Source organism: Podarcis bocagei (genome assembly GCF_964188305.1).
Source record: "Podarcis bocagei genome assembly, chromosome: 3".
NCBI classification, from domain to species: Eukaryota; Metazoa; Chordata; class Lepidosauria; order Squamata; family Lacertidae; genus Podarcis; species Podarcis bocagei.
The window spans coordinates 66255935-66281591 of NC_138127.1; the positions used below are offsets into that span (position 1 = coordinate 66255935).

Here is a 25657-nt window from a genome sequence, read left to right on the forward strand (position 1 = left end):
CCCCCAATATCTGGGTTTCCAGGTATTCCACGTATGCACATGTGTGAATTGAACATGTGTAAATGGGGGGGGGGAATCTGTATGTCCCTAAATATGCAGGTGTTGTTATAGTAAAAAACTTCCTAGGAGAATTGCACAGCTATGGCAGTTGGATACATCCTGTTCAATCCTTAGGGGCTGATACTTAGGACCTTTTTGAGTCTATTGTAAACAAAGTTCTAATGTGTGAGTAGTTATATGAATTAAGCCAATAATGGCTTGGAAAAGCTTAATAAAATCCATTCAATTTACTATATGTATCAGTGGCAGACCACTGGGGCTCTTCCCGTAGTGTATTCCTTTTATGTATCAGAGATTATGGCTATTAAAGCTATAAACAAGATTCTGAATACAGTGCAATTGGGGGGCCCTCAGAGGAGGGGAGCTTAAGTCAGTATACCTCCATCTGTTCACCAGTGGTTCACCTGGTGGGTGGAAGCCACAGCTGCCACTGATCTACCTGGCATAATAATAATAGTAGGAGTAGGAATAGGAGTAGTAAAAAGCTGTGTTGGGGTGGATACTCAACTGCTGCATCCAAACCCTGCTCAAAGCACCCTTGCAACTTGGAGTTAGAGTTCTTCAGCAGATTTCCTGATCTTTATCTCATGTAGAACTGGATTTTCTCCACCACAAGAAGGAGTTTCAAAGCTTTACTGTAGAACAGTCTTAAATACTAGTTAAGGTAAAGGGACCCCTGACCATTAGGTCCAGTCGCGGCCGACTCTCGGGTTGTGGCGCTCATCTTGCTTTATTGACCGAGGGAGCCGGCGTACAGCTTCTGGATCATGTGGCCAGCATGACTAAGCCGCTTCTGGCGAACCAGAGCAGCGCACGGAACGCCGTTTACCTTCCCGCCGGAGCGGTATCTATCAGAAGAGAGCAACAGGAACAACAGGGAGGGACAGAATGTTCCCAGGAAAGGCAAGGGTTAAGTTCTAGCTCAGATTTGTAGGAGGGGAGATACAAACCAGCTCTAGCAGGAGGTTGGAAAAAAGAGCGGGAAAGCTAAGGGAAGGGCGCCTTCGCCATTTTGAGGGTGGCTGGTCACGGAGAAGCAGAGCTCAGAAGGTATCTGAAATAAGTGACTCTGAGGAAGAATAGTTAAAGATAAGGACCGTTTAAAAGTTTGTTAATACATAATAAAAATTTATAAAAGAACAAGAAGCATTTGTGTGGTGATCAGAAGAGGACAACAACCAGTCCTGACACCACCTAGCATTTTATACAGGAGGAGTGATCCTAGCTAACTTAACTTCATATACCAGCTTCTGGACTGTGTACCTCAATTCTTTCCAAAATTCTGCCAGGGTCACTAGTATGTTTTCAGGAGTTTGTATACCTGAAATAAATATAAGGTGTGGTGATGAGTGCCTTGCAAAATTTAGCTACCAGATGTATGTAATGACATTATCCTAAGTAAGGGAATAACAATACCCCAGGTTTCTCTGACAGAGGCTGCAATATAGCTCAGTTACAGGAGACTCACATTTACAGTGGTACCTCGCAAGACGAATGCCTCGCCAGACGAAAAACTCGCAAGACGAAAGGGTTTTTGGTTTTTTGAGTTGCTTCGCAAGACGATTTTCCCTATGGGCTTGCTTCGCAAGACGAAAATGTCTTGCAAGTTTGTTTCCTTTTTCTTAAAACCGTTAATACCCAGGGTGCATTGCTTGAAGAGGTGCAGTTGCAACTTGACTTCGAGGAGCAACTCATAGCACGCGGTGTGGTAGCCTTTTTTGAGGTTTTTGAAGACTTTGGTGATTTTTGAAGCTTTTCCAAAACTTCTTTTGCAGCCATTTGGTAAGTTAAACTTTTAAAACTTTTTGGGGGGATTTTGGGTTGGGGTGTTTGGAATTCAAGGACTTGGTGTTGGGGAGGGGTTTGCAAGAATCTGGAAGCTTGTGTGCTTTTTTCTGCATTTTTATGATTTTTTGTGACCATTGGGACACTCTGCTGTTGTTAAAAAAAAAGATTTCTGGATTTGGATTTCTGTGTGGTGGGTGGCTGGGGGGGTCAGGGAATTGTTGAGGAGGGGTTTGCAAGAATCTGGAAGCTTGTGTGTTTTCTGGGAGGTTTGGTGCTTTTGATTTTTTTGGATGTGAAGCACTGATTTTTTTTGGGGGGGGGGGTTGCGAAGGTAGGAGCTGTGCTGCCATGGGGCCCAAGAAGACTGCTGCTGCAGAGGCCGGCGAGAGGAAGAAGGAGAAGGTTACGCTGGAAATGAAGGAGGAGATCATCCGGAAGCACGACGGTGGAATGCGTGTGACAGACCTCGCCAGGGAGTACGGGAGGAATCCATCGACCATTGGGACCATCCTGAAGATGAGGGAGAAGATCCTTGCGACTGATGCAGCCAAGGGAGTCACCAGGATCGTGAAGAACCGCCCAGCTGTTCTGGAGGAGGTGGAGAAGTTGCTGCTCATCTGGTTAGAAGAGAAGCAGCGTGCAGGGTACACAGTGACTGAGGCCGTCATTTGTGAGAAGGCCAAGGCCTTGCACGCAGACCTCGTCCGGCAACAGCCAGGATCCTCAGGCGAGCCAGAAGTCTTCAAGGCAAGCAGAGGCTGGTTTGACCGGTTCAAGACGAGATCTGGAATCCACAGCGTGGTCAGGCATGGAGAGGCTGCCAGTTCTGATGTTCCTGCGGCTGAAGACTTTGCAGCGGAGTTCCTGGAGGTTGTGACAACGGAGGGCTACGTTCCACAGCAGGTCTTCAACTGCGACGAGACCGGGCTGTTTTGGAAGAGGATGCCCAAAAGGACTTTCATCACTCAGGAGGAGGCCAAGTTGCCTGGCCACAAGCCCATGAAGGACCGTCTGACCCTGCTCTTCTGTGCCAACGCAAGCAGCGACCTGAAGATCAAGCCCCTGCTGGTGTACCACTCGGAGAACCCACGGGCCTTCAAGAAACACAAGGTCGACAAGGAGCAGCTGAGTGTCATGTGGCGATCCAACAGTAAGGCTTGGGTCACATGTGTGCTGTTTGTGGACTGGGTCAATCTTGCTTTTGGCCCTGCTGTCAAACAGTACCTGCTGGACAACGACCTGCCACTGAAGGCTTTGCTTCTGATGGACAATGCTCCTGCTCATCCTAAAGGCCTTGAGGAGGACTTGTTGGAGGAGTTCAGCTTCATCAACATCATGTTCCTGCCGCCTAACACCACGCCACTGCTCCAGCCGATGGATCAGCAGCTCATCGCCAATTTCAAAAAACTCTACACCAAGGAGCTTTTCAGGCGATGCTTCAAGGTGACTGATTGCACCAACATCACCCTGCGGGAATTCTGGAAGGACCACTTCAACATCGTCACCTGCTTGAAGATGATCACCACGGCCTTGGACGGGATCAGCCAGAGAAATTTGAATTGCGCTTGGCGCAGCCTGTGGCCGGGCAGTGTGGCACCAAGTGACTCTGATGCACCAGAGTCAACAGTGGTGCAGGACATTGTTTCCTTGGGGAGGACCATGGGCCTGGAGGTCACAGAGGAGGACATCAGCGAGCTGGTGGAGGAGCACGACCACGACCTGACCACCCAGGAGCTGGTCAAACTGCAGGCAGAGGTTGCGCAGGAGCAGGCCTCGCTGGAAGAGGAGGAAGCAACTGAGGAACGGCTGTCCTCCAAAGAACTGAGGGACATTTGCCATAAGTGGAAAGATGTGCAGGCTTTTGCACAGCGGCACCACCCTGACAAGAACCTGACACGTGACCTTGCGAACACTTTTGATACGAGGGTCATGTCGTCTTTCAGGGAGGTGCTGAAAAGGCGGATGAAGCAGCAGACCATGGACAGGTTCTTCAGCAAGAAGCAAAGAGTGGAAGAGGAACCTTCTTCGAGTCGTCCCCCAGAGTCTTAGAAAATGTATGTACAGTACAGTACACTTTGTTAATTTTTAAATGCTTTTCTGTCATGTTTAGAAACTTAAATTATTGTTCCTTCAATTTTTGAAATGCTCTTTACAGTATGTGTGAATTTAAAGAGCACTTAATAAACTCTTTTTTTACCAAATTTGGCTTTGTTTGGAGTTTTTTTGACTATAGGAACGCATTAATTGATTTTCAATGCATTCCTATGGGAAACCGTGCTTCGCAAGACGAAAAAATCGCAAGACAAAAAAACTCACGGAACGAATTAATTTCGTCTTGCGAGGCACCACTGTATCCCTGAACCCTAGTTTGGCTGCATGCTGGAAGGGTGGCTGCCAGGAAGTAGCATTAATTGGTCATCCTACAGTTGAAGATGATGTTTGCACATTGTTGTTGGATATGAGAGAAGAAAATGTGGCCTTCTGAAAGGAAGAATAATGTGTGTTCCCAATTTTAATTTAAAACAATGTGCCCCAGAAATCACCTTGGAAATGAAAGACACTATACAAATAATTTTAAGAAATAATGAATGTTCGGAATCACAAGCATATATTTTCTATAGATAATTTTTGCCACAATTCAAGGCAAATTTGTACTAAGGACAAATGTTTGTTAAAACAATCAACCATTGTTACTGAAAAGATAAGAAAGAATTGTACTTTTATTGATAATAGTAATATAATTATATACATAAACCGATGTTATATTAAGCTCTATCTATTTTTCTCTCTCCTTTTTATAGGCAGTGCTGGAAACACTGTGATTAAAATGAAAAACAATGACATGTTTTTCTTAAAGTTTAATATGAAAGATGTTCTAAAGCTCAGTGCTTGGGAAACTGAAGCCAGAGACTTTGCCATATATGTGAATGGGCATGGTGACTTCTATTTGCTCATAAACAATGGTACTCATATATATTACAAGGCTTATCCACTGAAAACTGAAGTACTTAGTGCCACAAATCCTTTAGGAGAGGTCTGTCCATATATATCATTTCAGCACAATATGGAAGCAGATACTTACTATCTGGATATGGGAACAAATATGACCTTTTGGGCCCAGATTGTCTTTCTGGAAAATGTGGGATTGTCCACAGAAGTTACAATCTACAGGCCACACTTGCTGAAGCAAAATAACTCTATTCAATATGAAATAGCACGTGGAATTTGTACTAAGAATCAGGTAGGTGAATCTTGCATTTTTCTTCCTGTGTGTTTCTTTCTTGGGTCAGGCTGTCTGGTTCAGACATGTTACTGGCTACAGACACATGCAAGACTACTAGCATGTTTCTAATTCAGTGGGAATTCCATGGATGAACCAGATTTATGAACTCACACTTCTACTTGAAGCCTATAGATATGGCTGCAATGATTTCCTCAGTCGTGATAGCTCAGAAAGGGGCTATTATAATACAGTGGTACCTCAGTTTACGAACTTAATCCATTCCAGAAGTCTGTTCTTAAACCAAAACTCTTCTTAAACCGAGGCGTGCTTTCCCTAATGAGGCCTCCTGCCACCGGTAGCCTTCCACCATTCGTATTCCATTCTTAGACCGAGGTAAAGTTCTCAAACCAAGATACTATTTCTGGTTTTGCTGAGTTTGTAAACCAAATCGTTCTTAAACTGGACTGTTCTTAAACCGAGGTACCACTGTAATATTTTAAATAACTAACTAAATAAGAACTAATATAATCAAGTTCTATGATTCACTAAATACATACAAAGTTGCACATGAATATTCTAAAAGATGTAATATTCCATATAACCTTACTTACATTACAGGGATTCAAATGTCTAGGATAAAGTGGATTTTATATTTTATATAATTTGAAGTTTTTTTAACTTTTAGTATCCTGTTTTATCCTGCCCACCTAGCAGTTCGAAAGCACCCTTAAGTGCAAGTAGATAAATAGGTACCGCTTTATAGCGGGAAGGTAAACGGCGTTCCGTGTGCTGCGCTGGTGCTGGCTCACCAGAGCAGCGATGTCACACTGGCCATGTGACCCGGAGGTGTCTGCGGACGGCGCCGGCTCCCGGCCTCTAGAGTGAGATGAGCGCACAACCCTAGAGTCTGACAAGACTGGCCCGTACGGGCAGGGGTACCTTTACATTCACCTATCCTGTTTTATTATGATATAATGAGTAATGTTACTTGCCTGCAGCCCTTAAATATATGGTATTTTAAGACTAACTATTCATTATTGTTGTTTATTATATCTTAAAGACTGTAACACTTTATCATGACCATGATTATTCAACCGAGGGAGATTATGAAGATGTAATGTAAGTATAATGATAGTTAAAATATGAAAATGCTTAACAATTTGTTGGTTACATTTACATTTCAGAAGAGTCAATAGCATAAGCACACTGAAGGCTTATTGGAACTAGCTCAGGGCTGGGGAACTTCTTTTTAATTCCAAAGACCACGTTCCATCTTGGGAAGCCTTCTGGGAGCTGTTAATTTGGGGATCCTATCTATTCTTGGTTTTACAAGTGAGGCCATGGGTTTAGTCCAAGTCCCCTTCTGAGATGGACCACCATTTTTCTTTAAGATCTCTCTTTTTTACTATGATGAGAGCTTTGGCATTGTTTAACTACACCTTGCATTTTCAAATCATCAGTCAATACTCTCAAATGAGGTAAATCAAGCACAATATCTTTTTTCATTGTATCTGTTTCAACAGTGGATGGTTCAAAATGACACATATCAAAATATCAATATGGGTTACAGACCCAGCCTCCCAGTGAAATTTATTATTGTGCCAGCCATATAAGTAGCAGTTCCCACAAATTCATTTAAAGGTGTTTGGTTAACCACAGTAATATTCACAAGCTATTCTCTGAGTAAAGTACATTCAGCAGCTGAATCCTAAGGTGTCCTTTGCAGCTCAATTCCTAACTAACCCCCCTGTTGTCCACAAGGACTTTAAATATGATGTGGTTGTAATGCTACTATTATAGTCCAATTCTGACAGGGGGCTACTGGAGTTTAGGCCTCCCTTTCATCTGCTCAGAACATGACCATAAGAAGAACCTGCTGGATCAGGCCAACAGCCCATCTAATCCACCATCCTGTTGTCACAATGGCCAGACAAGTGCCTATGGGAAACCAGTAAGCAGGATTCAAGCATAAGAGCACGCTACCTACCTGTGGCTTTTCAGCAACTGGTGTTCTGCTGCCTCTGACGGTAGAGGCAAAGCATAGCCATCATGGCCAATAGCCATCAATAGCCCTCTCTTCCATGAGCTCGTCTAATCATCTTATAAAGCCATCCAAGCTGGTGGCCATGACTGCTTCCTATGAAAGCAAGTTCCATAAATTAACTATGTGGTGTGTGAAGAAGTACAGTGGTATAATAATAATAATAATAATAATAATAATAATAATAATAATAATAATTTATTATTTGTACCCCGCCCATCTGGCTGGGTTTCCCCAGCCACTCTGGGCGGCTTCCACAGAAACCAAAAAACACTAAAATATCATACATTAAAAGCTTCCCTGTCCATCACCTTGACATCCAATGGGAGGGCATTCCACAGGGCGGGCGCCACCACCGAAAAGGCCCTCTGCCTGGTTCCCTGTAGCTTCGCTTCTCGTAATGAGGGAACCGCCAGAAGGCCCTCGGCGCTGGACCTCAGTGTCCGGGCAGAACGATGGGGGTGGAGACGCTCCTTCAGGTATACTGGGCCGAAGCCGTTTAGGGCTTTAAAGGTCAACACCAGCACTTTGAATTGTGCTCGGAAACGTACTGGGAGCCAATGTAGGTCTTTCAAGACCGGTGTTATGGACAGCTGTGAGTCCAAAATGACTCCCAGGCTACGCACCTGGTCCTTCAGGGGCACAGTTACCCTATTCAGGACCAGGGAGTCCTCCACACCAGCCCGCCCCCTGTCCCCCAAAAACAGTACTTCTGTCTTGTCAGGATTCAACCTCAATCCATTAGCCGCCATCCATCCTCCAACCGCCTCCAGGCACTCACACAGGACCTTCACCGCCTTCACTGGTTCTGATTTGAAAGAAAGGTAGAGCTGGGTATCATCTGCATATTGATGGACACCCAGTCCAAACCCCCTGATGATCTCTCCCAGCGGCTTCATATAGATGTTAAAAAGCATGGGGGAGAGGACGGAACCCTGAGGCACCCCACAAGTGAGGGCCCAAGGGTCTGAACACTCATCCCCCACCACCACTTTCTGAACACGGCCCAGGAGGAAGGAGCGAAACCACTGTATAACAGTGCCCCCAGCTCCCAACCCCTCTAGACGGTTCAGAAGGATGTTATGGTCGATTGTATCAAAGGCCGCTGAGAGATCCAGCAGAACTAGGAAACAACTCTCACCTTTGTCCCTAGCTCGCCGGAGATCATCAACCAGTGCGACCAAGGCAGTTTCAGTCCCATGATGAGGCCTGAACCCTGATTGGAAGGGATCCAAATGGTCCGCATCCTCCAGGCGTGTCTGGAGTTGTTCAGCAACCACACGCTCAATCACCTTGCCCAAGAATGGAAGATTTGAGACTGGGCGATAGTTGGCCATACTGGCCGGGTCTAAAGATGGTTTTTTAAGAAGCGGTTTAATGACCGCCTCTTTCAGCGGATCTGGGAATGTTCCCTCACAGAGGGAAGCATTCACCACCCCGCAGAGCCCATCGCCCAGCCCTTCCCGGCTTGCTTTTATTAGCCAGGATGGGCAAGGATCAAGGAGACAGGTGGTTGGTTTCACGCGTCCAAGCAGCCTGTCCACATCCTCGGGGGTAACGGATTGAAATTGATTCCATGCAACTTGACCAGACAGGGCTCTAGCACTCTCCTGCCCCGGCCCTGCTCCCACGGTGGTGTCTAGCTCCTTCCGAATATGAGTGATTTTATCTGCAAAAAACTTTGCAAAATCGTTGCAGGAGATCTTGGGGTCTTTACAAGGCCCCGGTGGTAAAGGTGGTTCCGTTAAATTGCGGACCACCTGAAAGAGTCTCCTGCTACTATTTTCTGCAGATGCAATAGAGGCGGTGAAGAAAGTCTTCTTCGCCGTCGCTATCGCCACTTGGTAGGCTCGACGTTGAGCTTTAACCTGTGTCCGGTCAGATTCGGAGTGAGTTTTCTGCCACCGACGCTCTAGCCGTCTCAGCGATTGTTTCATCGCCCTCAGCTCCGAAGAAAACCACGGGGCTGTCCGGGCTCCATGCAATCGGAGAGGGCGCTTCGGAGCCAGACAGTCGATAGCCCTGGTTAACTCCGCATTCCAGCGGGCCACCAGGGAATCAGCTGAAAGGCCATCAACATGGGATAAAGCATCCCCTACCACTCTCTGGAAACCATTTGGATCCATTAAGTGGCGGGGGCAGACCATCCGAATTGGTCCCACCTCCCTGCAGAGGGGAAGGGTCGCGGAGAAGTCCAGTTGCACCAGGAAGTGATCTGACCATGGCACTTCTTTGGTTTCACTTTTACTTAGTGTCAGATCACCCACGTCACTAGAGGTGAATACCAGGTCTAAGGCATGTCCATGACTATGAGTTGGGCCCAACTTATTCAGGGACAGCCCCATGGAGGCCATGCTTTCCACGAAGTCCCGAGCGGCCCCTTGTAAGGTCGTGTCGGCGTGGATGTTAAAATCCCCTAGGACAACCAAACTAGGTGTCTCCAGGAGAACATCCGCCACGACCTGAAGCAGCTCGGACAGGGAATCCTTGGTGCAGCGGGGAGGTCGGTACACCAAAAGGAATCCTGTACTGCCCCTATTGCCCAACTTCCAGAACATGCACTCAGAAAACTGGGTCTTCCCAGTAGGACGCCTGATGCAAACTAATGACTTCCTAAAAATCACTGCAACCCCCCCTCCCCGCCCACATGACCTGGGTTGCTGTGCGTAAGAGAAACCTGGTGGGCAAGCGGCAGCAAGGACAGGCCCATCTGCCTCATTCAACCAGGTCTCTGTCACACAAGCCAGGTCAAATCCTCCATCCACAATCAGGTCGTGGATGGCAGTGGTTTTATTCATCATTGACCTGGCATTACACAGCAACACCTTCAGGTTATGTGGGTTTCCCCTGTTGATTCCAGTATCCATCTGGTCAAGGCCAGACCCGGAGGCAGGGATAGTCTTCAAACAACGACTAAACCTGCCTCCTCGGTAATGACATGGTCTGGTCTTAGCGTAACTCCGCCTCCTGCCCATGATCACCGAGATCGGATGTCCCAGTGCTTCCCCCCCTGTGGAACTTGTCCCAGCCATCGTGTTGGCTGGGGCCTCACTCCCAGGCAGCCCTGATCCCGCCCCTTAAAAACAAAACACAAACTATACAGAACCAATAAAACAACAGAAAACAAAAACAGAACAATTATACTAAAATTAATCCCCAACCAAATATCCATTACACCCACCCACCCCCAACAAGAGAAAAAAGGAAAAAAAGAAAAACAAATTTAAATTGCCGACTGCTTGAGGACATTTTAAAACACATTGGAACAGGGAAGCAATTGCAGAACACTTCCCAGCTTCCCCAAAAGTTTGATCCAAATAAGGGCCTGGGCCACGCCCCCTGGGCCAGTTGGAAAAGGCCCTGGAAGGGAGCAGGCCCTGCAGTCCTCACCCAGCCGATGGTCCGAGGCTTCCCTGCAGCAGGAGTCCCTTTATAGCTGGGAGAAAGGGCCTGGGCCACGCCCCCATGGGCCAGTTGGAGAAGGCCCTGGAAGGGAGCAGACCCTGCAGTCCTCACCCAGCCGATGGTCCGAGGCTTCCCTGCAGCAGGAGTCCCTTTATAGCTGGGAGAAAGGGCCTGGGCCACGCCCCCTGGGCCAGTTGGAGAAGGCCCTGGAAGGGAGCAGGCCCTGCAGTCCTCACCCAGCCGATGGTCCGAGGCTTCCCTGCAGCAGGAGTCCCTTGATAGCTGGGAGAAAGGGCCTGGGCCACGCCCCCCTGGGCCAGTTGGAGAAGGCCCTGGAAGGGAGCAGACCCTGCAGTCCTCACCCAGCCGATGGTCCGAGGCTTCCTTGCCGGAGTCCCTTTATAGCTGGGAGAAAGGGCCTGGGCCACGCCCCCCTGGGCCAGTTGGAGAAGGCCCTGGAAGGGAGCAGGCCCTGCAGTCCTCACCCAGCCGATGGTACCTCAGGTTAAGTACTTAATTCGTTCTGGAGGTCCGTACTTAACCTGAAACCGTTTTTAACCTGAAGCACCACTTTAGCTAATGGGGCCTCCCGCTGCTGCCGCACCGCCGGAGCACGATTTCTGTTCTCATCCTGAAGCAAAGTACTTTACCCAAGGTAATATTTCTGGGTTAGCGGAGTCTGTAACCTTAAGCGTATGTAACCTGAGGTACCGCTGTACTTTATTTTATCCCTCCTGAATCTTCCAACATTCAGCTTCAGTGGATGCCCACAAGTTGTAGTGTAATGGAGAGGAAGAAAAACTTTTCCCTATCCACTTTACCGTGCCATGCATCATTTTAAAAACTTCCATCGTGTCACCTCTAACTTGCGTCTTCTCTAAACTAAGAAGTCCCAAACGTTGTAACCTTTCTTCAAAGGGGAGTTGCTCACCAAGAAGCAACCAGAACTGTACACAGTAACATAAATGCTTTCACAATATAGATTCATATAATGCCATTTTGATACTGGCAGCTTTATTTTTAATTCCTTTCCCAATGATCCCTAGCATAGAACCACAATGTTCCAATCCAAACCAAAGATCTTGTGCTGGCGGTTAATGCACAGACATTTTTCTATTCTGAGTTGCAGACTGAAACCAAGAGCCTTGCTGTGGCTCAGTACATAATAGAGGAAGAGCAACCATTCTCTGAATGGAAAGAAGTAGAGTCCCCCAAGGATTAGTACTGGCACCTGTGCTTTTTAACTTGTTCATAAGTGAACTAAAGTTAGAACTAAGCAGTGAGGTGGTAGGGTGGCTAAGACTGATGATGATACAAAACTGTTCTGAGTCATGAAAACAAAAAGAGCTTGCAGAGAGCTCTGAAAGCATCTCTCCAAACTCAGTGAATTTCACATATATGCTCATGGGGTCTGGAACTGGAGGTGACTGATCAGGAATGAGGCATTGAGATCATGATAAATAGTTCAATGAAGATGTCAACCCGGTGTGTGCTGGCTGTGAAAACAGCAGATTCTTTACAACAGTGAAGTACTCTAGAAACAATTTATCAGTCTTTTTTTATATAATGGAACTCCATCAAGATGTTTTATCTGACACCCAGCTTTCAATAACAGATGCCAGCCTTGACCCCTAATATCTAATCCACTTCCCCTTCTAGCAAATTTCCCCCACAGTCCAGCATATCTATCTATTTATCTATTTTCACCAGCAAGCCCATTACAATTTCTCTGTTGCTGTTTATTCTATCTCCCCTGTAATCTTTTATTGTCAACACACCCTGTACTGTTAAAATTGTTGGCTATTTGCAGTATGGTAGCGCTGCAGAGAGCTTTCTGGGGAGACCATGCATTAAAAAGGGACTCAAAAATAACTTAAACAAGGTTTTAATAAGAAAAACAAAAACTCCATTTACACTAAATACAAACATTACACTAAATACATCAACAAACATGACCCAACCACCAACCCAGCCCCCATGGTAATGGGAGAGCTAGGTGCTGCTCCTTATATACTCTACCCAATTGCTGACACAGTTTAATCAGTACAACTCAGCAGCACCTGCTATGTTTCACAGCTGTAAAGCTGGGTCTCGTTATTTTGCTCTGGCCCTTGCTCTGGCCCCTTAAAGACATACACATGGAGTGGAACAGTGCTGAACCTTTACATTTAAAGAAACCATTCAACAAAAATATGTGAATGAATATCCTTACTATCACACTTTTGTTTCCACTCTTCTTCCCACATATCATCATCATTATCCAAATAAGCTCCAACAATTCAACAAATTGGCTTCTGAGCATGGAGCTGTTCCTTCAACACCCCTCCAAATTTCTATTAGCAACCTGTTGCTTTTTTAAGTTGCTGTGTCAGAACTTTCACAGGTCCTTGCAAATCTGCTTTTTCTATTTCATGTCCAACAACTGGCATTGTAAATGTTCATTACAACTCTCCCTACTCCTCAGACAACCTCATATTTTCAGCAGCTGGTCCCAAATTCTGTGCAATTACTTGGTTTTCTTCTCTTTCAAAATTATCACCATGCATTCACATATTTTTATATTCCTGTTCCTTAGTGGCTAAAGCTAGTTCTGTCTTTGCAACAATCTACCCTTCAGTAAGCTAAGCCCATTAGATCTAGTCCTATCTTCTACAGCAGCAGGGAAGTGTTTGTCATATTCTAGGTGACAGCTCTTCCAGTATTTGAAGGGTGCTATCAGGTCCTTCTCAGTTTTCTGTTCTGCATGCTAAATATACCCAGTTCCTTCAACCTTCTCTCATAGGACTTGTTTTCTATACTACCTAACATCTTCATCACCCCATTCTCATTTGTCTATATTATTGCCACCCTAATCTCCAAGCAGTGTAAGATTCCAGGCTTACCCAGGATTCAGTTTCCTTTGCAATGAGGGACACTGGAGACTGTGGTATCTTTATGATATATGGTTTATTTACACATATATATAACTTGAGCTCAAGAAGGTGTTGCTTCCCCCATAGCCACAGCCTTGGATTCAAGCAGAAATCAGGCATGGCTCCTTCTCCCAGCTGCCCAGCCTGCAGCCTTGCTTCTAGCTTCTAGCTCACATAACTCAGACCTTTGACTCTGGCTTTTGTCTTTCTAACTACCAGCGAGTTGAAGTAAGGGGGCTCATCTATTTGTCATCTGGCACAGAGCCACTTCCTTTGTTGCCTTAATGGTTCATACTTAGAGGGACACTACCCCACCAGGAAGCTAGCCTGGCTATTTCAGGAATTGAATCTGTGCTGGATCCAGGAATTAGGAAAGGGCTCAGGCATACAGCCTCCCATCTCACCCAGCAAACCATATCACTCTTAAAGTGTTGTGTGCAGAACTGGACACAATACTCTCATGTGAGGTCTAACTAGTATAGAATAAAGAGGAACTACCACTTCTCATTACTGGGACATTATGATTTGATTGAAGCAGCCTAAAATCACATTAGCCCCCTCACAGCTGGATCACTTTGCTGACTCACATTCAGCTTATGGTTTATTACAATCCCAATAACTTTGTACTACTGCCAAGCCATGTTTCCTGACATCCTTCACCTGAAAATTTTAAAATGTATTGCAAAAATGCAGATATTTGCATATGTCTCTTGAGTTTCATTTTGCTATTTTTGACCCAGTTTTCCATTCTATCAAGGTCATTCTGAGATGTTAGGTAGCAATTCTGATTTTTGTGCCATTGGCAAATTTCATGATTCACTCCTCCCTTTCATCTACATGAAAATGTTGAAGAAAACCAGGCCCAGACTAGAGCCCTGCAGCAGCACATTCAAAGTCTCTCTCTGGGTTGATGAGGAATAATTGATGAGCACTTGTCCACACTTAACCAGTTTAGTAAACAAAATAATATGTAGACCTTTGTCAAATTCTTTTCTGAAAGTAAGAGAAATAAAAATCACAGCATTTCCAAAATCCATAATCTAGTAACCTAATTTTTAAAAATGAGTTTATTAGTCTGGCAGGATTTATTCTTGACAGATTTATGTTGGCTTCTATTAATCACTGCAATTGTTATCAAGATGCTTACAGATTGATTTCTTTATAATCTTTTCTAGTATCTGCCCATAAATTTGAGTTTGACTATTCTCTTTCCTTTTTGTGAAGATTAGTACATTTGCCTGTATGCATGCACCCTAAAGCAAGAGGCTTGCACTAATGCAAGATTTATTTATTTTTAATAAAACTAAACCCTTTGAACAGCTTGCTTCTTCCGCGACACATCACAGCCTGTTTTTTAAAATTTGTCTCAGTTTGAAACACAATCTGCCACATGGCACGGGGAGCTGATATAAAGTCTGCCTAGTCTCCAAGAACTAGTTTCACATTCTTTGGATCCAAGCCATAGTTTACAATGTGAAAACTCTGGGGAAATTGCATACTGGAATTATGTAACTTATTAAGGCAGAATTTTGTTTTTCCTTGGCACCATACGTAATTTAAAAGTATTTCTCCAGGACACCAATTTAAAACCATTTCTATTTGGGCAAACTAGGCTCTAGCATAAGATCCAAAGCCTAAAACTATTTGCATTTCCAACTTTGGAAATCTAATATTTGAGGAAGCTGTGGGCAATCTTAGACACATCAGGTTACTGATCAGTTTCTCCGGTGTACAAACAAGAAAAGGAAAAAGGTACTCAATGAATGGTGTTGTCCTCGCCACATAAACATAGATTGTATTTAAAAAAAAAACTTTTGTCCACTTACTTTTGTCTATAATGATTTACCCCAAACATATTGCTCAGACAACGTTCAAGAAATTCCAAATTAATTGTATCTCAGCTAGGGTACACATCTCTGAATAGTTAATGTCCAGCTGATGCCACTACGTAAAGATTATAGGGTTCAGTGTCCAACCAAATCCCCCAAATTGTATGCTGCCACCATTCCTGTTAAGAGTCCTTTCCTTCAGGCCCAGGAGACACCTGTAGCTCTGTGGGATCCCTGTGAGGTTCCAGGGAGCAAGAGCTAAGTCACCATGCTTTGCTGTCTGAAGCCTCCAGCAAAAACAACCATTTGTATGGTAGCTAAGTATGATCAAAGAGATCTAAGGCACTGGTTTACACCAAGGCAGTTTTCCAAATAACCACAGTAAAATGCAGAACCTATATGTTTAAGAATAATAAAATGATACCGTGGTAAGAACCCTGTTACTAAATAGGAAGAAAATATTTTAGGAGGTCAATTAAGAAATTAGAAATATAATGGAAAATACATTAAAAAAAACAAAAAATCGGACAGCCTAAGCTAAGATACTTCATCATCACGCTCTGACTTTGCAAAGAGATGTGGCTTGACAAGTCAGTTCAACAACCAAAACTCAGAATACAAGATGGGCATAAACAGGAGGCTAGCAGAGGGGCTAGTTTGGGGCAAGGAAGACTACAAGGTAGATTGCTTTTATATATTTTTGCCTGTTATCCCACTTCTCAGCCAATCACAAGGCTACTTAGCTGCAAATTTCCAGAACCTAGGTTGGATGATAGAGCCCTATGACAGCACAGTGGAAAAATGTAACTTTAATTAGTAAATGACAATTTATGTCCTTGGGATACTGGTACAAAATAACCAGATGCAGTATATCTTGGGCCTGCTAGCTAAGGGTCAGAAACTGCTATCTCTTGCTTGAAGGCCTCACCCATAAGTCTGAAGTTCTTAAATGAACCAAGTTTTACCCACAAAGAACCAAAATTTGACACACAGATTCCCAAGTTGGGTACAAACCTGGCATGGGATCTAAAAATCTTGATATCCCTCATCCTGTTGCTTAGCACTGGATCCCTTTTGGGATGTTACTATAAAAGCTTGAGGTCATTATTTCAGATAGGAAATCAATATGTAGAAACAACAATTCTCATGCAAAGGGGTTTTTAGTTCAAAGGTCAAATGAATGATAAATACAAGTGGCTGCACTGACAGCAAACACCATCACCAGATTTGTGGGGGCCCTTAGCATACCCCCAGCCGTGTCCGTGCACCATGTTGCAGTGGGCAGCCATGCTTCCACTCTCATTTTCATCATCTCTATCCTGTTTTGGCTGCTTTGCCAGTGTATCTTTGCTTGTGGAACAGTTCTACTGACAGAGTTCTCTGTTGGCAGATTGTGGGAGTTCCACTAGGACATCGGTCATGCCAGCAATATATGTTAAATTCTGAAAGTATTGAGGTGCTTCCACCAGACCCTGAATCCCCCAGCCAGAATCTCAAGTATAAGATGGAACTCTTAAAAACTTAAGTTTGTGGATTTGAATTTTGGGAACAGATAATGAAATAAATATCAGTTGTGAAAGCAACACATAAGTATTATATAAATGATTAATTTTAAGTGTCTTAAATATACCTGTTTTATGGCTGATACTTCCTTGTAGAATTAGTTCAACGGGTATTATGACAATTGAAGTGGAACCTTCCCTCACTGGAAGAACATGTATGACTCCCAACAAGGTAAGTTTTTAGCATGAGATGCTAATCTTTCTTTTTAAAAAAGGATGAAAACAACTGAATACCATAGTACCTTAAGCACTAACAAATACACTGTTGCAAAAACTTTCATTTTTTTAAAAAATACCTGATAGAGATCTTTAATGTCTGAAGATAAAGTTGGCTTGGAGGACCACGTGGTGTGCAGAAGGGTAAAAAACAACATTAGAGGGGAAATCCTAAGGGGAACCCCCCCCCAAAAAAACCCCAATAAGGACAGAGCCGCATACTGCTGCTTGAAGTGTGTAGGAGGATTACAGACATTCCCAGCGAGAGGAGGGATGGAATAAAATACTGTGAGGTACAGGATGGCTGATTGAACAGAACACATGTTCATTCCACACATTTTGTTAAATATTCTTGTTATTCCCCACCCCCTGGGCAGCCTATCCTGCTTTGCTGCCTAGGTTTAAATGGGAATTGCTGTCGTTCCCCCCCCCCCCTACTTCTGCCGTCATGGTGCCCCAGCTCTTGCCGAACTCGACAGGAGCCAGGGTGGTGTGGCCCCTCTTGAAGCGGCCCTTCCTGAATCCAGAGGTTTTAGAAAGCTACCACAATAATAGCTGATAGAGGTTGCTGACCGCCTGGTCCCCATTTTTCAGTATACAGTTTTGCCATTCATATTGGGCGGCAGGACAGAGGTTAGATTAGATAGAAAAAACTCCTGGCCACAACCTGGATCGTCAGGAGCAGCTGTACTCTAAGCAGCATTTGGCTGCATACATACTCTATCAAGGGAAATGCCTCAGTCAGTGGCAAGGGCTCCAGCCTCCTTGGATCCTCTATCAACATCAGTTCCATTTTATCCAGGTTCAGTTTTAGTCTTATTCTCCTTATCCAACAGACTGTAGCCTTCAGACACCAACGAGTTCAGGACCAAGGATGCTCTGGTTAATGGATGATAAAGAGAAAGAATGAAGCAGAAAGTTAGGCAATGTCATGATATTAATCATATCAAACTCTTAAATTCCACATTCTCTCTCCCAACAGTTTTGCATAAATATTAAATGACAAACATTACCAAATAAAAAGAGCCTCACAAGACACAGTTCTGTCTCCACTATCTGGGTACATATTGAGAGGTAAAATTAAAACCATCTCAAGTGTTTGCCTTGGATAGTCACCAGCAGTATAATATCTGATAATATCTGATACTTCAACGATATCAGGTACAAAAGCCCCTGAGAAGTCCAATAAAATCAAGATGTTGCTGTGACTTTCAGAGATTGTCCAACAAAACAATCAAAATACTCACTGTTTTCAGGTAGCTGTTTATTGAGCTTATTGAGTTTATCCTGATTTGTTCACACTTTTTGTGGTTGTGACAATATATGACATTGCCATCTAGTGGTTGTTAGCATATACTCACCAGTGCAATTTTTGTTAACTTTCCCCTTTCTGACTTTTGATGGTAAGATAAGTGATGAAAAATTACACAAGATACCAACTACTAAATGGCAGTGTCATTTATAAACAAATTATGTGCAAAAAAAATCAAGACGAATGCTCAATAAACTGCCCATCTGGAATTACTGTCAGTCTAAAAATATTGCCGTCATATGATAAAGGGTTGAGGAGGACTCTCATCAACGAATGTGTTTGTTTGTTTGTTTGTTTGCTTGTTTGTTTGTTGAAACATTTTTATACAGCCTTTTGCCCAAAGGCTTCAGAATAACATAGCATAACATACATATATACATTCATAACATAATGTAACAATCAAAAAATATAAAAGATAAGAAGCATAACTGTCAACCGTCCCTTATTTGGTGGGAAAGTCCCTTATCCCAGTGCTGTGTCCTGCTGCTGTCCCTTACTGATGATGTCCCTTAAATTTCCTGGATTTCAAAGGAAGCAGCTTCTCTCCCTCCCTCCCTCCCTCCCTCCCTGCCGGCCAGGGAGGAGGGAGGTTCCAACTGTGTTGCTTGGCTGCGTTGCTCACCCAATAAGGAGTCTAAGAACGACTGGAGGGTGGAGCTTGCATGCCTTGTGCCGATCAAATCGGCCTCGTTGCCTAGGGACTCGCCTTTGCTCAGCGCTTCCCAGCGGAGAGGTGACGGTGGTTTTCCTTACTGCACCCCCTTTGCCGGGTTGCTGCGCTGTGGGAACCACCACTTGAGGCTTCGTTATAGCCTGCTATTGTAGGTTTAAGATGTTTCAGTTTTCCAGGCTCAGTCTTATATTTAACTTTAACTCAGTGTAGACCCATTGAAATGAATAGCTATAACTAATTTAGGTCCATTAACTGCAATAAAAGTTAGAAAAATTAAAGACAAGCCTAACCCCATATACTTGGAAATGAAGTGATCAGTGAGACTTAATCCAAAGTAATTATACTAAGGGTTGCAGCCAGAGTACCATATTTTATGAATTTGCTTTCTACCAAGAGTTAGTAGTTTCTGGGAAAGTGAACTGCTTGACACCTCCAAATGAGGCACAATTTAGCCAAAGTTGTACATTGATTTCTTTAGGAGATAATAATAATAATAAGTAGTAATAAAATTTTATTTATATCCCACCCTCCCCAGCTGAAGCTGGGCTCAGAGCGGCTAACAACATTAAAATGATACAACATTCCAAAATCATTTCATTATAAAATCAATTCAAATCAGATTAATGACAGTAGTTAAGTATGTGATCAGTGGGACTTCTCTAGCCATGTTGTGCATTGGAATGCACATTAAAAATGCATTATTTTATTTGTTACATATATTTTAATACTGTACTTCATGCATGTAAATCACAAAAATTGGCTTTCAAATGTCAGCTTTTAAACCTAGATCTGTGCTGTCTCTCTCCCCTCTCCCCCCCAGAGTGCCATTACAGTGGTGTGAGTTTGAACAGAAATTATTTTCCCCCACTGATATTTTGGCCATTGTGTGTGATGGCAGAAACTGTCAGCTTACTAGAATGTGCTTCTTTTCAGGTAGCGCACATAAATGTTGGTTGTCCTGTATTTCGAGACCTGGTTATTGAAAAGCAAGTAACAATGCTATTTTTTCCCTTCTTCCTCCATGTTCTACATTGCAAAAAAAATAATAATTGTAGATACTATAGTCAAATTGGGTTCTGTAGGGTTTTCTTTGACGTTGACTGTATTGTATAACTGTTCTTATCTTGTTTATTAATTGCGGTTCACTATGAGTTTTAGCCACCTCCGAAACCCTGTTTTGGGGGCAGATGAGTGAGATAAATTAACCTGTCTGTGAACGCAAGGAACACTTATGTACCAGGACCAACAAGGTCTATCTAACTGCAGCATCCTGCTCCCAGAAATCCAAAGTGAGGCATGAAAGCAATAGTATTCCCTCTGAGAAGGCTGTTCAGTGGCACCATGCTTCCAAACTTGGGGGTTCAAGTTAGCTCTCTCAGCTCATAGCTGTTGATTGACTTATCTTTCATAAACTTGTCTTGTCTTGTATTTAAGAGTCATCTAAGCCAGTCACTGTCACCTCACCACAGCTTGTAGCAGTGAGATCTATTAATTATGCCTGCTGTGAAGTAATACTAACTTTTAGCAAATTCAGATAACTTAAAGTTCCTTCATATTAATCCTAGGCCTTTTGAGCCGGATTTTCCTGCTGCAGGGACAGTTTTTAAGCCCTTCACCTTGCTTATTGGGGTCTGGGAAAGTCACGCAAGGCCTTTGGAAGGCAGTGGGAGGCTCCCAAGATTTTGGACAGCCCTGCAAGATTTCATTGGAGGCTCCCACAGCCTTCCAGAGGTCTCCCACATGCTTCCCAGAGCCCAGTAAGCAGTGCCTGGTGTGGGGGCGTGTCCTGCAGTCAGGGGCAGGGCGATCTGCACCCATGGGTGCGGGGTGAGCCTTTCCAATGCTTGGAGCCTCTCCTCCACCTCCCCCTCAGCTGTAGGGTGGCTGAGGGAGAGGCAGTAGGCAGACGCAAGTCCCATGCTGCCGTTTGAGGCAGGTTGGAACCTGCAGGTGTCTAAGCCACCACGTCACTCCTAAAAAGTTTTGTGAGCCCAATTTTTTTACAACAATTCATTTTGTCATACACACACCCTCAGTGACGAAACTTGGGGCGGACCACACACCCCGCACCCCTCTTCCTCCGCCACTGCCAGTAAGATAGGGATAGTCATGTGGTGGCAGTTTCAGGGGTCTTCCTGCCTTTGCATACAAACCCTTGGAATGTTACCTCTGTGTAAGTTGCAAGCCAACTGTACACTCCTTACTGAAATGCAAGAAACTGCATTTGTACTGATATTCCTCCAGCTTTAGAAGATGCTTCTGTCTATGTAGGCATTCTCTTGAACTCTTGACCAGAGTCCTTTGTTTAAATTGCTGTGTTATTTTAATTTGATTGTTTTATTGTGTATTCTAATTATGGATGTTTATATTTTAATGTTTGTGTAATTTGTTTTATACCTCATAAACCTTTAGAATCCTATTTTGGCATTCAGCTATATATAAATGAAATAATAAGAATATTAATAATATATAAAATGTTGAAAGACCATAATAAATTCTGTGCTATATTTTCAAACTTATCTTTTAATCATAAATATCTTTATATAATTGTATTTCTCTTTTTTTGTGTCCACAGACCCAAAAATTGTAGCAATCAAACTTTTACATTCAAAATACCCGCGTAAGAAACTTCATATAAAATATGGATGGAAATAAATTGTTTTCGACTGCTATTCCAGTTTATTTAAGTGTTCTGTAGGTGGTAGAGTACAGGCATCAATTTTTTGTTTTTTTAATGCTGTCATACATCAGAGCTGCCAACTCTGATAGTGCTGGTTATCTCTGAGACTGAGATAGTGAATCCAGATACAAAATTCCTCCCTCCAAAAGATCATCCAATCAGGCAGTATTTTAACTTTGCTGGCAAACCCATTTAGTCTGTCCCAAAACACAATAGTGAGCTTGCTACTAAGTCTTTTGCTAAATTTATACTCCACCATATCCTTTTGCTGTATGGAAAGTGTAAATAAGGTAAATATGTTATTTTATTGGCCATAAGGTAAAGGTAAAGGGACCCCTGACCATTAGGTCCAGTCGTGGCCAACTCTGGGGTTGCAGTGCTCATCTCGCTTTATTGGCCGAGGGAGCCGGTGTACAACTTCCGGGTCATGTGGCCAGCATGACTAAGCCGCTTCTGGCAAACCAGAGCAGCACATGGAAACACCGTTTACCTTCCTGCTGGAGCGGTACCTATTTATCTATTTGCACTTTGACGTGCTTTCGAACTGCTAGGTTGGCAGGAGCAGGGACCAAGCAACGGGAGCTCACCCCATCGCGGGGATTCGAACCACCGACCTTCTGCTCGGCAAGTCCTAGGCTCTGTGGTTTAACCCTCAGTGTCCCACGTCCCTTTGGGGGGGCATAAGCTGTAACAAAACTAATACATCAATAGAAAACAAAACTTTAAATACAGTAGCTGAATAGGTATATCATAGGCAGATATGACAAGAACCATGAATCAATATACCTGTATCTGTTGTCAAGACTTATACAATTATTCATTAAAACACTCCACTTTTACTGTACATGTTCCACTGCAAGGGCAAATAAAGACATCTTTCCAGTTCTTTTCTTTTTACTGTTGAATGTTAAGATTTCAGTTTTGAATTGAGTTGTGTAAAACAAGTTTTGGGAAGAAGCTATTTTATGTGTGTCTTAAGTCACTGTAAATAGGACAACTCAAGAAACAGTGGGATAGATCTTCTTGTGAAATATAAAGTCTTGTGAAATATAGAAACATTTCTGCATCAGGCCAAAACCCATGCTGGCCATTTTCTGCCTTGCTAGTTGAAGTAGTCCAGACCCCCCACGTGTCCCTATTTTCCAGGGACATCCCTAATTTAGAGAAGCCATCCCAGTATCTGATTTGATCCCAGAATGTCCCATTTTTCCTTAGGATGTCCCTATTTTCATTGGATAAATTTTGGAGGGTATGGACTTATCCAACCCCCGAGCTGTCTGAAGGCAATCCTGTATAGGGAAGTTTTTTATGTTTAATGTTTTATTATTCTTTTTATATGTTGGAAGCTTCCCAGGGTGTTGGGGCAACCCAAGAAGATGTGTGGGATATAAATAGTAAAATTGTCATTATGGAATGGGACATCCCTATTTTCAACAGAGAAATGTTGGGGGGTATGGTAGTCATTATCAGGGAAAACATTTTACAAGTTTAATGATAAACAATAGAGAAAAAGCACTTTAAAAAACGAATTCTATTTTATTTTATAGGATGCCTGTTCTCAGCCATGTTCCATAGCTTGTTTGTTTGTTTGTTTGTTGGATTTTTTTTATTATTCTCCAGTGAAAAAAGGTTTCCAGGGTGGTTTACAAAGAGCAGTCATAAAATACCCTGCTCTTGGGTTTATAATCTAAAGGCCATGACACAAAAGGGAAAGGAATTGGGATAAAGGAGTCTGGGGAAGCAAAAGCAGAAATAGTAGTCCTTAGTTACAAAACACTTTATGATGAGCAGCTGAAATTGAGCAGGGGGAACAAGGAGAGAAGGAGCTGGAAGTTGCTGGTTTGTCAAGTAAGCGAAAGTGGCTCCATTTACCTTCTCATCCTCAATCTGCTAAATTTTTACTCCTGATTTTCTCGTTTCACTTCTTCCTTTTGAGGACTGAGTATTCAGGAATTGCAATGGAGTGCATAGCTATTTAGTAGTGAAAAATGAGGAGGAAAATGGTGGAGCAGTTGTGACTCTAAAATTTAAAGTGTGAGACGTAATCACACACTATGGGCAATAACTTCTATATTAAGCTGCTGGGAAAGATTATCAGGGGGTTTGGGCTGGGTGTTCATCAGTATGCGGATGGTACCCAGCTTGACCTCTCCTTCAAATCTGAACCAGTGAAGGCAGTTAAGGTCCTGTGTGCGTGTCTGGAAGCGGTTGGAGGATATATGGCGGCTAACGGATTAAAGTTGAATCCTGACAAGATGGACGTACTGTTTTGGGGGACAGGAGGTGGGCAGGTGTGAAGGACTCCCTGGTCCTGAATGGGGTAACTGTACCCCTGAAGGACCAGGTGCGCAGCCTGGGAGTCATTTTGAACTCACAGCTGTCCATGGGGTTGCAGGTCAATTCTATGTCCATGGCAGCTGTCTACCAGCTCCACCTGATACGCTGGCTGAGACTCTACCTGCCTGCACACTGTCTCACCAGAGAGGTACATGCTCTGCTTATCTCCTGCTTGGACTGCTGCTATGCTTTGAAGGTGACCCGGAAACTACAATTAATCCAGAATGTGGCAGCTAGACTGGTGATTGGGAGTGGCCACCGGGACCATATAGCACCAGTCCTAAAGGATCTTCATTGGCTCCCAGCACTCTTCCGAGCACAATTCCAAGTGTTGGTGCTGATCTTTGAAGCCTTGGCCCAGTATACCTGAAGGAGCATTTCCTTCCCTCGTTGTTCAGCCCAGACACTGAGGTCCTCCTCCAAGGGTCTTCTGCTGGTTCCCTCACTGCAAGAAGCAAGGATACAGAGAACCAGGCAGAGGGCTTTCTCAGCAGTGGCACCCTCCCTGTGGAACATCCTCCCTTCAGATGTCAAGGAAATAAAACACTATTTGACTTTCAGAAGACATCTGAAGGCAGCCCTGTATCAGGAAGATTTTAATGTTTGATGTTTTATTATGTTCTAAAATATGCTATGGGCCACCCAGAGTGTCTGGGTAAACCCAGACAGATGGGTGGGGGTATAATAATAATAATAATAATAATAATAATAATAATTAATAAATAAATAAATAAATAAATAGATAAATAGATAAATAAATAAAACATTGTCCTTACCATTGAAAAACTTTATTTTTTCCTCACATTAGGAAATATCGATGGGTCAAAACACAGGGAGAAGACTGGGTAAGAACTACACACTTAATTTTCAGTTATAGCTCCCACTAGTGGAACACTTTCCCTAACCAGGTCCTGCTTTTGGCACGAGGTAAAAACATACCTACAAAGCATTTGAGAGATTATTATGGTTTTGCTATTACAGTCAGACCTTGGAAGTTGAATGGAATCTGTTCCGGAAGTCCGTTTGACTTCCAAAACATTTGGAAACCAAAGTGTAGCTTCTGATTGGCTGCAGGAAGCTCCTGCAGCCAATCAGAAGCCGCGGAAGCCCCGTCGGACATTCGGCTTCCAAAAATAGTTTGCGAACTGGAACAGTCACTTCCAGGTTTGCAGCGTTTGGGAGCCAAAACGTCCGAGTACGAAGGCATTTGAAAACCAAGGTACAACTGTAATGGCGTTTTTCTGTTGAAGGTTTTTCTGCTGTTTTGTGGTGTTTGCATAGCTTTTATTGTAATACAATGTACTTCTTTCTAATTCTCTGCCGTGCTTTATGCTTTTAAGTTTTGTAAGTCACTTGGAGACTCCTTAAGTGCCAAGCAACTAATAAAGTGAATAAATAAATATGTTAAGTATATTATTGATGCAAACAGAAGGCAGGGAGAGATTTATGTTAACCTACTTTTCTCCTAGGAGCAAGAGTACAATTTGGCACTATTTGGTTGCCCAATAGAGGTCCATTACGCACGTCCATTTCGTCCTACTGTTCTCTTGTAAGCAGCTTTTAAACACTATAGACCCATGGAAAATATGTATTTATATATATTTATTCGTTAAGCCCTT

At 43.5% G+C, this 25657-nt stretch overlaps 1 protein-coding gene across 1 annotated transcript in view; it reads left to right on the forward strand.

Annotated features, from left to right (window-relative positions):
• The window catches only part of CATSPERE (catsper channel auxiliary subunit epsilon), a 54394-nt gene that overhangs the window by 18068 nt on the left and 10669 nt on the right, over positions 1 to 25657 (forward strand). Inside the window, exons 11-17 of the mRNA XM_081188163.1 lie at positions 4650 to 5089; positions 6132 to 6190; positions 16917 to 16992; positions 19955 to 20007; positions 21597 to 21641; positions 24847 to 24883; positions 25508 to 25587. Coding sequence (XP_081044289.1) covers positions 4650 to 5089; positions 6132 to 6190; positions 16917 to 16992; positions 19955 to 20007; positions 21597 to 21641; positions 24847 to 24883; positions 25508 to 25587 — 790 coding nt within the window. The remainder of the gene's footprint in view (positions 1 to 4649; positions 5090 to 6131; positions 6191 to 16916; positions 16993 to 19954; positions 20008 to 21596; positions 21642 to 24846; positions 24884 to 25507; positions 25588 to 25657) is intronic.